We start from the raw sequence: 16251 nt of genomic DNA, 5'->3' as shown, positions 1-16251 counted from the left end.
AGACCTGTCAGCAGCTTTAAACCTCAGAATGTGTTTTATGGAAGAATTTATCTGACATTCTAACATCAGAAACCTTATGTTGTTGGCGTTTCATAATATGTTGTGTGGCTTATGAACGATGGGGAGGTATTTTGACTCCCTTTTGCGTTTTTCGCGGTTTGCTTTATGTATGAGTTTGTTTTTCTTTTCTGTTTGTGCATTTGGTGGATTGTTTGTTTTATTAAAATCATCATTGCAAATATGTTGATTTTATTTTTTATTTAAGTTTGTGAAAACTTCAATGATTGTATGTGAATGCGTATCAATTGTCATAACTTTTCAATATTCTGAGCTTATTATTTTGTCATAATTTCTCAGTCTTAGTTCTGTTTCTAGTGTTGAATACAGCGAATTTCTGCTAGCAATCATAATTTCAATAATTATTATTACAACAAGAGGTAATAACAAGGAGTCAGGCCTATAACTTCTAATGGTAATTGCTTACAATCTAATTAAAATGGGCATTTAGCTTTATTTCTAGTAATCGGCCTCGTTATACCCTAAATTGCTTAGCCGATCGCAATACGTTCCCTGAATGAAAGATTGAGGTCAATTAACGTTATATTTAGTTTTGGTATAGAATTTCTATCCCAAATTAATTGGTAACTAGTAAAACAATCATATAGGTATTATTGAAGCGATATTACGTAGGTACAAATTATCCCGCGGCGTGGCTTGTGTCTTCTGACTTCTGTCATCAATGGGAGCCATTTAAATTACAAACTATATAAAAAAAGTATTACCTAAATAGCAATTCCAACATTTGGACCGTTAACCTCGGCTTAGAATTATTTAATGTTCCTTATAATATTGGATAGTACGTATAGAACTCGTTCTGATCTTCTATGGTTTTTGTTCACAGAACTGCTCCTAGGCACTCTCCGAACGCACCAGAAGGCTGCTTGTGATGAAGAGATGGTGACACTCATATGTCCTCGAGGCACGACCATCAGCATCCAAGTGGCGCAGTATGGAGCTTCGGCTTCCCAAGGATCCTGTGCCTCAGACCTGGCGGAGTATCAACCCGTGGCTGTGGAGGTCGTTGGAGACACGTCCTGTGTATGGCCTAGTGCCTTACAGGTTAGTTGAATTCTGAATCTTAGTAGCTTGAGATTACGTCACAGTTTACTTTAGATATCATTCCATATTAGGAAAAAGCATTTGTTTCGAAGGGCACGTTAAACTGGCTGTCATTCAAGATCTTTGGCAGTCGTTACAGATAGTCAGAAGCCAGCAAGTCTTACCAAGGGGTAGTGGGTTGACCGGGAGGTCAGATAGGCTCCTTGTAAAACACTGGCACTCAGCTGCCGACCCCAACATAATTGGCAAATAACTCGGGAGATGATGATTGATGAGATGATAAAAAAACTGAATTCTACTCAGACTAAATTTAAGTTTTGAAATAATAGTATCAACATAGATAGTAAACTGCTTTGCTGATATCATAACTGAGCACCGCAATATCATAATTTAAACTCCAAACTCCGGTTTGATAATGTTTGCTTTGCCTATCCATTTTACATGATTATAATCCTTTGAAACTGCGGCCGAATTTCCGATAGAGCTTAAACAATTCCAATATGTTTCACGAGTAGTGATTTAGAAGAACAGATATGAGTATCTAATGTATGAGAACATTAGTCATTTAAGTTTTGGTAAATGACCTCGTAGTTTAAGTAACAGATTCACGGGTCGATTGATTATAAGGTTAAGCAACGTGTGATCATGTCGGTCGTTGGATGGGTGACCGTCTATGTCATAGCGAGTCCCTCCGTATTTCATATACCCAACATAAGTAGTAAGCTGGACTGATGATACTGATAAACGATAAATAAATCTAATAAAGCTGCTGTGCAGACCATGTCCCACCTCATCATATGTCCACTGTGCCCAGAAAATTGCTCGCGGGAGGACCTAATGAGCGCGTCAGGCCGTGCTTTCGCTGTGGGCTGACTGATATTGGGTTGACAAAGTATAGTCTTACTCTTACTGTAAGACATGTCATCGACACGAAAGAAGAAGAATCTAATAAAACTTTCTTCGTATTTCTTAAATCATTTGGATTCTGACATCACTTCCAAATCCAATTCAAAAGTCATTTAAATCGTATGGAAATTTTAATTTACAAGAACAATGCCTCTTTCGTTTAGTTTACTTTATCAGACCAGCATAAATACAGAGTTAATTTTGCATCCATAATAATAGTATATGGTAAGGATTAACCCCTTTACCCTATTCACATTGTTAATTGAGGTCGGAGTTTTTCTGTTCCCGCTTGTTCCGTCAGTTGTCATTTGTCATTCCCTTTCATTTGCCTAGTAAACTTCCATACATTTGTATAGTCAGACTGTTATAATATACTGGTACCAACTGTTAAAGGCAGCTTAATTCTTTTCAGTCATAAAGTAGGTCCAATGTATCACACTATATGAATAACATAGATATGTCTACTTTTTTCCGGATGCTTGAAGTAGTTGCCACTTAAACTATTAATATAATATAATTACTTTCATAATATACTTATATTCGCGACCGTAAATAATGAAAAAAGTCGTAATAAAATTGTATTTCGCAGTTAATTTAGCAAATTACGCGAATTGTATTCACAATTTATTATTGTTTAGTTTATAACCCTTTCATTTACAATAATGTATATTGTAAGCATAAAATTAACCTCCTATAATTATATACAATATATTTATAGTTATAATAATGTTACAACATAATTTTCTTTGTTAATTATAATTAACATTAGCTTTTCGGCAATATATTGAAAATGCACACAAAGCCTACCACTAAATGTTAGAGAAATATTCTTTAACTAATTTAAAAATAGCAACCCATTCGCTGCTGTCACACCTGCATCCAGAGAGGGAACTACTTCGCGAACTTGGTTAAAAGGCAACCTTCGTTTTTTCTCAGAGTACCTAAATATGTATTCACCAAACACTTAAAACGGTTCAGTACTAAATTGAGTTAATTAATTGAAATATATTTTTCTATTTTGTTATTAAACTTGAAAATCTTTATCCTTAGATAACTATAATATTTTCATATTCATTCTGGTACATGAAATGTGTGCGCAGGATTTTATGGGCTGCTATATAGTCACTTCTTCCCGAATTATAATCCTTTAAGACATCATATTGATATCGATAAGTATTGGTAGGGTTGAGACCAAGACCACACAGCAATAGAGAAAACAAAGACTATGTTGTAGTCATAGCTAGAGAAAATACCTTCCTTAAGTAACAAACATATTTGATGCCTATGACCTGATGTCCTCTTAGCCGATTAATCGGCCACGGCGTCTGTTCTCATGTGAGATTAGCCAACTGCGCAGGACATATTCATATTATAGTGCACAAACATTTGCGCAGACATAGGTGCACTCACTATTCCTTCACTCTCATAGCAAGATGGATCGGCCTATGACCTATGCCTTAAAACAATGCATATTTACCAAAAGAGAATAAAAAAGCTCTTTCTGTTTTATGTGGCTTTACTGATATTTTATTTTGACAAACTGACGGCGAATTTATTCCGACAGGAAATATTAGTTTCTAATTTAATAATTAAGTATTCGTGCTGAATTCTGATCACGCTATAAAATAACCACTTGCGTGCTTCCTTAGCTTGATTTAGTTTTGAATAATTCATTTGGATATAATTTTCTTTTGCTCTCCTATAATATTTTCTATCATTGTTAAAGTTTTTTACGTAAATTCAAGTTTTATGCTTTGGTGTCAATTGAAAATATACTCTCTAAAATGGTCAAGTCAGCAATATGACTTAAGTAAAGAAATTCTTGTTCCAATATATTCTGTGACATATTTCGATGCGTAGAATTCAAAAGACATTTTTTCAATCGGACGCGAACATTGATTTCAAATAAATGACTACACTCGATTCAAAAGCACCAATTCTGTAGCGTTCCAACATAACAGCGAACGTTTAAATTTTATGCCTTTTGAAACAGCTATTCAGTAAAACGCCTGTTCCTTTTTTAGCAGATTTTATTAGTCATTCTGATATGTTTAGGCTATAATTCGGTTTTACGAGCAGCTGCCAATCTTGTCAGCTTTCTCATAATCCAGCATTGTATGCCAGATTGCTCTCATTCCACATTTTCACTACGTACCTATATACCTATATATTTTTCTTACGCACAACTTGGGCTTACGAAAATATAGCTATGATTTGCTTTTGTTTTTTTTTTATTTTACGTACCAATGTTACAACAAGAGGTTTTTTTTGTGTAGAATATATGGCGTTGTGAAAATACATGTGTTGTTAATATAAATTGCAGCTATTTTACCGCTGTGATGTACAATTTTAATGAAGTTGCTTTTCAATATGAATATAATTTGATTCGTCAGTCAAATATCACATAGAGTTACGGTTCAATAAAGTCAGCTGTATAAATAGTTTGAATTATATGGTTATAGGAATTTGGTTGTTATGGGCTTAAATTCTCGAAACTTCCATTAGTTTTCGCTAATTATAGCATGTATGTGCGTACATTTACTAGTAATAGGTACTGTTTCGAATGAGTGGAAAAGTTTGTACCTAATTTCACTCCTCTATTTTCAATACTAACATTGTATTTTATATTCCATAAATATCTCCTCAATCATTGAATCCCGATAAACTCAACCAAACTCTGTAATTGAAAGACTCTTCAGATACTGAAACTACTTAGGTACTTAATACAATCAAATTAATTCTGTTTACAACCCCTTCAAAATAGACACAACTCCTCACTGATTTTATACTTCCCTGCTTATAAACTGTTAAGTACCTTCAGGCTAAGAGAAGTACTTGAACTAAAGTTTGTTCAGAATAGGCATACTAACAAATGTGCTCAGTATTCCTTGTTACAGACTGTGGTGGAAGCTTGTCAGAAGAAGCGACAGTGTAAATTTCACACGAGCCCCAAGGCGTTTGGCGTGGATCCCTGTCCGGGATCCAGAAGGTTCGTCGAGGTCGCCTACAAATGCCGTCCCTGTGAGTAACAATTGTTATATTTGTGGAAAATCAATGTCTTGTATGAACGAAGATTAACAAACGTCTGGTAATTTGCTAACTGCTTGTATGTCGGTAATTATAAGACAATAGGAAATCAATTGTGTCTCGCGTATATCTGCGCTACGGCATACTATGTACTTAATTATACATGAGTACCTAGTCGAAAACTTAGTTTTGAATCACCAAAAACACCTCGCTGAAAGCATAAAATTCCCTCCCCAACTGAAAAAATAGACTTGAAAATAGGTAAAATCTTTAAATGATATCACAGAATGTTTAACGTCAGCCAACTATGTACGCAAGTGCAATAAATAAACGCACAGGAACGCACTAAGAAATTCGAAACATTTTTCATTACTGCAACACGAATTTATCGATTCAAATACGTTCTATTGGTCTCTCGATAATCTTCTCCAAAGAGCATTTTTAAAGCGTTCTTGATGATAAATTCCTTTTTGATAGAAATGTGAAACGAGATTTGAATTCGATTCGATTCGATTTATTTCGGAGTTGTCTGTCTGGTTTCTTTGTGTAACTACTATTTGTTTGAGCTCTCAAATCGTATTGGTGCTGGCCGAATATTGGCGGAATAAGGAAGAGACAAATTCTGCTGACGTAGCTGATTTTTAAATTTAGAATTTATTAATTCTTTTGAAATTCTCTTTTTGAAGATGATAGGTTTTGGTATTTTTTTTGCGCTTTGTATTTTCAGATTTTAAGATAAAAAAAATTAGATACTTTTTATTACGATTTGAATAATACTTATTATTTTATTATCTTAATAATAAAAAAATGAGTTATTTTCATTCAGACTTTTTCATTATGGTTTTCACCTGTTGCACGCAAGAAATTGTTTACTGAGTTTAGTCTGAAAGCTTGATTTTATTTGAAACTTAATTCAAATACCTACTGTCTTTAATTTAAATAACTTTTTGAATTGGATCTTATTTAATTAAGATAACATCTATAAATTAGATGTAGATTTGGATTAAATTAAATCGATATAGTTCTCCATATTTTTCAGTAATCTAAAATAACATTTTCTTTCAATACCATTACACAATACTGAAACCTTCTTGTAACCGTCAAACTCGTTTTTCTATATCTTTTGTTATAAGGCCAATTTCTTCTTATTTTCCACAACATTGTCGGCCTTCGAAGAATCAAGCTTCTAAGGGTTTTCTTTTGTTTTTCTTAGAATGAAAGAAATATTTCCCAGCCTTGTTTTTTTATTATCTTGAATGAAATTATTAGTCCTATAAACTCTTGAGGCGAGGAGTGGTTCATGTCTTAGTAACAGCCTCAAACCTTAATAAAATAAGGAAAAAATACTTCGTTTTTTATAGTATAACTTCTGTGTTTTTCAATTAAAAAACACAAACTTCTTGCTTTAAATCTAATAAGGTGTACATAGTATATCGTTTTATCTACCTACTTACTGAAAAGGGGACCTCAAAGCATCCTACCCTGATCCAAATGAAATTGATTGACCAAAAATCTTAAAATTCGCTTCAATTCAAAATCAAAAAGCGTTTATTTATAGCAGGCTGAAAATTAGCACTTATACATGAGAAAGACGCCCATTACCTATGGGAAAAAGTAATTATATTAATTAATTTGCAATAACAATGTCTATTTTGTTAACAGATGAGTTCCGTAGTAAAGTCGGTTGTGAGAATGACGTCCTACACTTGAGCTGCAACCCTCACTCCAGGGTGGCGATCTACTCAGCCCAGTACGGCAGAACAGAGTACGACTCCATCCAGTGCCCACAGCCAAGAGGAATGAAGGAAGAAAGTAAGTGTTGATAGCATTTTCTATAACTATAGCATCCCTCTGTTTACCGTGTTCATCCATTTGTGATAAATGTATGACTTTTGAAATGCCCAAGTACTAGTATAGCGCTTTCACATTAGTGGTTTTTCTGCTCAGCGTTTCAACGCGCGACAAATTCCGAGAAACAAAATCCTGTGTCACACTTTCATATGTCATTGTTTGAACCTCTAGTTGTCAAATTGTTCGCTGAAAAATAAAATCAGCTAGTGTGAAATCGTACTTGTCTTAGTTTATGTAGTAAGGTAAAAGTATCATCCACCTTATTTTCATGGTACCTTTGTTTAACCTTTAGAGTTACACTAATGTAAGTCTAACATATCAGTCTTTTTGAGTCAGTATTACGTTGGACTAAGAATACTAGGTATCATTTCGAGCAGACCTTCAGGTCACTAGCAACAATATGTCTCAGTTAAACGTCTAGAAAACTTCCTTTTTTAATCCATTATCTACTTTTTCCTTTTCGTCACCAAACTCCATTCACCTGGAAAACTCATCACGTTGTTTCTAATCTGTTTTGTTTCTTTCTGTCGACATTTTTGTTCGCGTATTTTTGTTTCATTTGCTCGTGTCCCGAATGATGGATGAAATGTCATCACCCATCGATTCTATTTGATGTAGCTGGGAATTGTTTAAGGCGTGTTTATCTGAAAACGTTGTCAATTTAGTCTATAGAAGCAATCTGTTGAAAATAGATCAAATTTTCGTTTTGCTGCTGGGGAGTTGTGGTTCGGTAGAACTGAAATAAAAGGCTTAAATTTGATGTTCGAATCGTCTGTTGGTACAAGCATTATGGGAATAAATAACAGGCTAGAGATAGCGAGAATAAGATGACAGGAAACTTAATTTAACATAATCTTACGTCTGGTGCAGTAGGGTAAAAACAAATCGAAGAACTTGAAATTTAAATTCAGAATCTACAAAGTATTTGCACTCACAACCAACACACAAGGAAAGCAGTTACAATCCCAATTCTTTGATCAAAAATATGACGTTGCATTTTCAAACCAATCGGAACCGTCGATCGTTTTTCACAATTGTCATTAACTTGTCATCAATATTCAAAGCTGTCTGATATCACTAATCTCTTACCAAATGGACAGTTCGAAAGCCTGGCATTTGCATAAATAAATGGAGATAAAAATTAAACGTTCCTGAAATGTGGCAATATAATATTACGACGAACAATAGACGTTGATAGAAAATTAATAAGCACACTTTAGCACTTTTATCATCTGAAATTCATTCGCAAGGAAACCTAATTTCAAAATGAAAGCGTTCCACGGTCGGAATCGCTAATATAATTTTAACGTGTAAATTCAGCCCATTGAAGCCTGTTTATTGAATAAATTATTTAGATTCTTACGTTTTAGAAACGCAAGGATGAGCGGATTTGGATAATACTCTAATTGTTTTGAAATTAAATTCTATTATACAATTTAATCTATTAAGACGCCATTCTGAAGGTGACCTCGAAAGTAGGTTATTCTATTCAGAAGAAAATTTGCATTTCAACAACAATATTAAAAGTTAATGTTTATTTTAGTAGCACGTGTAAGTTGAGACTTTAAAGAAATATCTCAGAAGTTAACGTATAAAGGAATAAAACCTAATAGGGGCTTGCGCAGATGACCGACTTTACTGTTTTATTGTGTTTGGCCCACTTACGACTTATTTGTGGCTAACACAATGTAGAAGTTGCGATATCGAAGCCATTCAAACCACGTCCAGTAACTGGGCTTCCATAGATGAAAGCTTAATTGAATGTTTCTAAGTAACTCGATGGAAACCTAAAACAGCATTCAATTTTTAAAATTGAGAATGTAAACAAAAGCAAAAATTATTCGTTTGCAATTCAAATAGCATAGAATTCTATCATTTGAAATTCGAACGCCATAAATGAATTCGTTCGAATTATAAATCAAATTATTCGTTCGGATATTCATCCAAACATTGTTCGATTGTTCGTTCTAAATGCGTCTCTCTAATTTTAGTTGGGTTTACCGCACTCCATGCTATGTAAAAGTGCTTACCGCATATAATGCCACCCTAAGTGAGCGATAAACGGGGGCTGGAAAACATCAAATCGATAATGGCCCTCATTATACTGCCCATCTTATGTAGCTGAAACATTTTACGGACCCTTACATTTCTGACTGTTTTCATGTTGTAAGATGAGGTCATTATTTTTGTCATAATTCTTGCGTAATAACCTGTATAACCGGTTAATATTTCCTAGTTTATTATATAAGCCAACAAAATAGTGACATTCTTGTATGTATTGTATGCCTACAGTAAAATAGGATGATCATTCGACTGATATAACAGTTAACAAGGCATAAGATCCGATTAATAAACGCTCATATTGAGTTGACGGTCTAGGTCGCTAGCGAGAGCTGAGCGAGACTCACTGGCGCGATCCCTAGAGGCATGTAAAATGTAATTGAATTTTTCCATGTGTAAATTCTCCCTTGTGGCCCAAAGTCTGGCTTTTGCCTGCTCGTGTCAATAGGCTTGCTCTCACAAAGGACCTAAAACTTCGATATTTATGAAACGTAGACCTTTGAGGAATTAAACCGTAGTTATTGCATGAATATTTCACTGAAATGGATTTATAATTTAACAATTTTCGTTTAACATAATCATACTTTTCCCTTGTTGAATAATGTTCGACTATCGCCGCCGCAATTATTTCGATTTTAACTAAAAGCGCGTCGCAATTACGGATGCATTGCTTTTAAATTGCGTGGTGTCGGTTACTCTTTTTGTGTTTTAAATAATAATTATTTGTTACATTTCATCGGATAGAGTGGCAGCTACATTTTGTTTTTTTTTTTTTTTATCTACTCACGATATACCTGGGTTTAGATTTTAGAAAGAGATGAAATCGTGGAGTTATCGTTTATATTTTACATAGTAGTAGGTGCTAGGGTGAATATTTCTCATTGTTGGCTGTATAACAACACTATACCCACGCCTGTGTGAATTCAACTTTTGTCAGAGTTTCTCTGCAGAGTTCTAAACCTCGTAATGGTCTTTCTAATTTTGTTCCCCAGTTTCCGTAGAAATTGCACTGTTAGGACGTTTTAGGAGTCGTCATTTTGTACTTACTATAACATTAATGAGGAATGCTTGGGTACTGAAATTTTATCACTGTTCCATGTTTGAAGTTTGAAATTTATCCGGAGAATTTTGAGACTGTGTTAAGGAATCTCCTTGTGTAAAGAGTCCAAATATTTACGAAAAAGATTTTATGGGTAATAAAACTTTTTTTCTCAGCCTGTTTGGAGCCATATGCGACGGAGACTGCGATGAGGGAGTGCCACGGCAAGAGGAGATGTGTTCTCTCAGCTGACAGCAACATGTTCGGCAGGCCGTGCCGATCCGGGAGTCGAACCTACCTCAAAGTTGTTTACACTTGTGGTGAGTCTGTGAGAATGTTTTAAAGCTCGTAAGTTCAGCAATTAAGTCGTAAAATGCTTTTAAACAACGTGCAGGTTTAATGGCCGTTTTAAATGTTGTTTTTATGGAGGAAAGTGTATGGTGAGCGGTTAAGTGCACGCCTTACGCAAGAGATTTTGCAGCGGTTTAAATCAATTATGAGAGTAGGTAATTATTGAGATTTAATAGACAAAGTGAAATAACTTTTTAAATGTGATAATTTTATCGCTGTAACTTTTAAGCAGGATCTTTTTTAATTTCTTGTATAAACCTGTAAAATATACGCGTCATCCATACTGCAGGGGATACATGACTACTTGGTGATTTTGATTTTTTAAAATAGTATGTATGTATGTACCTATTTGTTAAAAACGAATACCGTTTCGTGTTAGTGATAGGCAAATAAATTGTCATTTTAATAAAACAATAATTTCAGTCTATTCAGAAATTCTCTTCAAGTAGATAAAGCTGGTACTTAGAAAGTGCTCTAAAGTAATGAGAACTAACATGCTTACTTACATTTTATTTATTTTAAAGTTCATATGTAGGTACTTTTCTCAACAAAAAAGACTTGGTAAAAACAAAGCATCAAAACTACAAAAAAATCAATAATGTATAAATCAATAACTGAATAAATAGAATACCATAATAAGTTCCCAATTAAATTATAAACCATAGCAGTTACAGAATAGACAAAGGAATTACACAGAGCGGACTGCCCGCAATTTGTCTGGCAAGCGTTATGGCAATATTGCTCCAAGACTGTTTGTCGTCTTAATCTATGGACGACGTTTGTTCCACAGATTTAGGTACCAGCTTACACAGTTACGCTCATTTAGTACTTATTGGAACTGCAGGCTATTACACAGTGGTAGAAAATTGTGGAACTTGTCCTAATTGTCATACCAAGTCTTAAAGGGCTTTGGGTTGCCCGGGTAACTGGGTTGAGGAGGTCAGATAGGCAGTCGCTTCTTGTACCTATAAGACTGGTATTCAGCTGTAGGTATTTGGTTGGACTGGAACCTAGGAATATACAGGATTGTCCACGCGGCATCGCTAGTGTCTTACCTATGGCCATGCCACGCTTACGCGTGGGATAGAAAACAATTGACAGCAGCTAGTGCGAAAGATGACCTTCATAAAGCGCGTCTCGCACCCACAAAACCACTAGTGTGAAATATTTGTTAAGTTACTTAGACTTTAACATCTCAACTAGCAAACAAGCCCAAATTAATAAGCAAGTGTTAACAGGAACAGCAAAAGCTAAAGCAACAGTGCCAGAAATTCAGGGAATCCTTGTTATATCTCCTGAAAGCGTGAAAGATATATACCCCAACAATGGAGAGTTGCAAACAACGAGAAGACGGCCCAGCCAAACGTATGGCTTTAAAGCTTTCTACATTATTGTCTCCGGGCCCACTAAAGTGTACAAGCAAACAGTACCGCAGGGTCAATCCTGGTTAGTTATTAATATTTATGAACATCTGCCGACATTATTTCAATCCGCTATCTCCATTTTGTACATAATATTGTCTCCCCAAGATATTAAACGATTTGGAAAGAAAAATACTCCAGAGAATTTATTTTGAATTTGATCGCGAGACAATGTATTTTTTTCGACAGACTTAACAGAAACACCATCTCTCGATTTAAGAAAGTTGTTTCTTGTCGATCAGTCACGAAGTTTGTTCTGTATTGTTACTGTTTTTTAAAATATTTTTTGGGTATTTTCTCCGCGTTGTTTCCTTGTCAAATGTTTATTTATTGGAGGTCAGCTGACGGAAGTGTTTCTTTCAGCGGTTTTCGAATGGAACCGCGGTTCCGTAAATCATTTTTGTTCCGTTGTTGTCATTGTGTTTCATTTTGAATTTTCTTATAAGCAATATACTTATTTCTCAAGCAAAAGCTATTGAATTGAGTAAAATTTGGTATCCTGTTAATAAAATATGAACTTCTGATCGAGTCACGTAATTTTATACGAAGGTTGTAGGTTCTTGAATAAATAACGGAATTACTTTTTACATATGTGGTCAGCAGTCACTGGAATTTGAAGTCGATATATTATTATTTATACCATCCAAAATATTTTTAGCACTTTAACCGAATAAAGGAGGAAGCCAATACAATTATAAAAGTCTAATTTCCGTCTCATAGATTATTCAGGACACAGGAACGAACCTACGGAACTTTTTTCAATCACGATTTTTGCTTTGAACGTCTGTATTTTTGGCTTCAAGCACTTCCTGATTATATTGGATCAAAATTTCTAGAAAAAGAATGCTTTATGTAGGTATGCCATAACCTCGGAGGATAGAATATTCAGTAGCCAATATTTTTCCATCTAACTTAAACCGTTTAATGTTTATACATATTTGCAACATAAAAAATTATATGAACTAAAAATACGTATGTAGATACGTAACATTTATCCCACCCAAAACAAAAATGTGAAAGACTGCCAAGTTCGATAATATCTTCGCCTGAGATCTGAATAAGAACCATACACATACCTCAGTTAAAATAGTTACTTTTTAATGATGTTACTTGGCAAGTTTTCATACACCTTGTTATAAACCTACTAAACGCAATGAATCAAGTATTTAATTTTCTATTAAAACTTGCCAAGTAATCATCATTAAAAAGTAACTATTTTTAACTGAGGTATGTGTATGGAACTTGGTTCTTATTCAGATCTCACTTCTTTTATAGGCGAAGCATTCCCATATTATCGAACTTGGCAGTCTTTCACATTTTTGTTTTGGGTGGGATTTCATTTATTTTGTAAGGTTGTTTATTTTATTTTTTTCTTATGATGAAGTTAGTTAAAGAAATGTCTCATTTATACTATCTTTTAGATTTTTTAATATGCACTATGTTTCTTACAAAGAAATGAACTAGATTAACTATGACTAGATTTACCAACTGACTGACATGACATGTTATCATATATTATGTTCGTGGATCAAAGTTTCACATTCGTTATTTTCGAAAGTGATTCACACTTGGCCGTTTTCAGATTTTTACTTTACTTTGACTAAATACAAACCTTTGTACCATTCGAAGATATATTATATAAATATAGATAAATTTAGTTCGTTTTAGTTCCTTAGGGGTACAAATTTACACCGAGTATAAAACACCTTCATTATTTTGAAACCGACTTACACTTGGCCATTTTCAGATTTTTCCCTTTACCTTGACATAAAGACCTACCTCCATGCCAAATTTCAAGTCAATACGACCATTGGAAGTGGTCTAGGTTTTTGATGAGTGAGTCAGTGAATCAGTGAATAAGTGAATCAGTCAGTGAGTGTATAGTAAAAATAGCGATTTTCTGACGTCAATATCTCAAGACCTACAATAGGTATATTAATGAAATTTTGTATTTTAGATAAGTGAGGGGGTCTCAACAGATACTAGAAATTTGATATGCGTAAATAAAATAGATTTTGAGTTACAGGGGGGTCAAATTTGGCCCGAAATGGTTCGTGTAATATAACCCACGGCCGGTGTGTCGCCTTTTTTGCTCGAACTTGGCGGACACACTGCCGTGTGTCTAGATAGATAGAACAATATGTAGTTAAGTGTAACAAAAGTCAAACACTTACTAAAATTGAAAAGTAGACATGAATCACTCGAACATATTTTAAGTGTAGGAAACTTTCTGTTTATTTACCACTAGCTTTTGCCCGCGGCTTCGCTCGCGTTAAGAAGTATTATTATTAATTAGGTATGGTTTTTGCGGCTTTACTTTTGTTCAGCGTGTGTAAAAAATTAGGGCCTACAAAACTTCTTTATACACAATATTCTTTACTAATCTGTCATTAGGCGCGTTAAACAAATCGTCCTTCATCATCCCTTATTTTATCACCCGTGGGGGTTGAATGGGGGTTGAATTAATCAAAATCGTATTTAAGCGAACGTCATCATAAAATTCTGATTCGTCATCAGGACTTCTTCATAAAATCTAAGAAGATGTATACAAACTTTCATCCCCTATTTTATCCCCTTAGGGATGGAATTTATCAAAATCCTTTCTTAAGGGTAGCCTACGCCATAGTAGCTTTATGCATGCAAAGTCTCAGTCGATTTAAAATTGACAAAGTTTCATACAAACTTTCATCCCCTATTTTATCCCCTTGGGGGTAGAATTGATCAAAATCCTTTCTTAGCGGATGCCTACGTCATAACATCTACCTGCATGCTAAATTTCAGCCCGATCCGTCCAGTGGTTTCAGCTGTGCGTTGATAGATCACTATGTCAGTCAGTCAGTCAGTCACCTTTGAGTTTTATATATTTAGATAGTGAGCGTAGCACCACAATGCAATCGTAACGTTAGGACCACGGAGAACAAAATGTCTAGCGGAGATGTCACAAAGTCTCCTAAGAAAGTAGCGCACCAAAATGCGGAATGTTCGGGGGACGAGGAACGTGGCTACCTCCGCCTTTACACGCCTTCTGGGGAACCCGCCAGTTATTTTTAAAATAAAATCACAAATCAATCAAGACCAATTTTTCGCAGATTTATCAGGTTGTTTTTGATTTGACAAGGAACCCGAACGCCTGGTTAGTTCTGGTAGCCGACCACGTCTACCTTACCTAACTTTGACCTACAAGAAGGCCTGACCTACCTTCCTTATAGCATTTCCGTTACCTTTCATTCCTCTGTGACTAAGACCACATAGCATGTTGTGTACAATATCGGCTGCAATCTCCTGTAACGTGTGTCTTAGGGCTTATGGCCTCAACTCACGCTTAAGCCTCAATTTCCCAGGTTCAGGGTAATGGTACATGGACCCCTGTATGTTTTGCTATTATGATTATTCTGCCGTGGTCTTGGAATGTCAGGGGTTTTTGGTACAACTGAAATAATGAAGAGACTTAATTTATTTGATACTTGATGTTTTGCCGTGGTTTCATCCACGCGCATATGAACACTTAGATTATCACATATGTCTTAAGACAGCTCCCTAAACGCTCGTCACACATAAGTGTTTTTAATGTGTGCTATGTTCAATCGCATACATTGACAATATTCTATATTACTTACGTTAAAACCACTTGTCTAAGCCGGTCCGTTGAGATAAAAAATCAAGCATCGACCATTAATAATAAATAAAATATTTCATCTAAACATTAAATGTGAAAAGGCCATTTCAATCATAAATTAAATCTATTTTCCTAATAACTTCTTAAGCGATTTGAAATTCTAAATAGCACTTTTAGAAATGTATTTCGATCGTTTAAGAATTTAATTCAAAATAAATTGCTGCTTTTATATCAATTTATTAATCGAAAAGTGGAAAAGCAATGACAAAGATAGTAAAATATAGAAATTATTTTAACATTAAAAAATGATGATTTATAATAGTGCGAATAATAAAAATAATAAATGGTTCATTCATATTTGAAATTACAGTATTAGAAACATAAATTTTGATCGTAACGGCAATTTTCATAAACGATTGTCCATTGTTTGGTCACAAAACTATTACAGGGTACGTTTATAGTTTACTCTCTAATAATATTTTATTACCTTTGAAAGTGTATCAAAAATAATCTAATACGGCGTTTTACCTAATAAAAACATGTTATCAAATACAGTTATTGTGGCCAAATAGTTCTTTTTGGAAACTGCTTGTCATCAAGCGAAATGGTTAGGCGTGGAACAAACTACTATGATATTGGTTGATTTATATAGTAAGGTGGAACTATGTATGTAGGTCAGGTAAGCTGTCGATATATTTTCAACATAAAATGATTTATTATAATGAAAGAATTATTATTGAAAACTAATAGGTACTCAATATGTAAATTAAGAGAAATCTCACAAAGGTACAGCCTGACATTCATTAAAAGTAACAATTCGATCTGCAAAAGTTACCGTTAAGTACTTATTATTTTTCAGC

The 16251-nt window shown here is 34.5% G+C and overlaps 1 protein-coding gene across 1 annotated transcript in view; it reads left to right on the top strand.

The window, feature by feature from the left end:
- The window catches only part of LOC110378812 (uncharacterized), a 93879-nt gene that overhangs the window by 56249 nt on the left and 21379 nt on the right, over positions 1-16251 (top strand). The window contains exons 3-6 of the mRNA XM_021338227.3: positions 902-1119; positions 4908-5046; positions 6715-6864; positions 10180-10323. Of these exons, the coding sequence (XP_021193902.1) occupies positions 902-1119; positions 4908-5046; positions 6715-6864; positions 10180-10323 (651 nt within the window). The remainder of the gene's footprint in view (positions 1-901; positions 1120-4907; positions 5047-6714; positions 6865-10179; positions 10324-16251) is intronic.

This window comes from Helicoverpa armigera, chromosome 2 (assembly GCF_030705265.1).
Source record: "Helicoverpa armigera isolate CAAS_96S chromosome 2, ASM3070526v1, whole genome shotgun sequence".
Taxonomy (NCBI): Eukaryota; Metazoa; Arthropoda; class Insecta; order Lepidoptera; family Noctuidae; genus Helicoverpa; species Helicoverpa armigera.
Note: the sequence above shows the minus strand (reverse complement) of the source record. Positions and strands in the feature narration are given on the sequence as shown.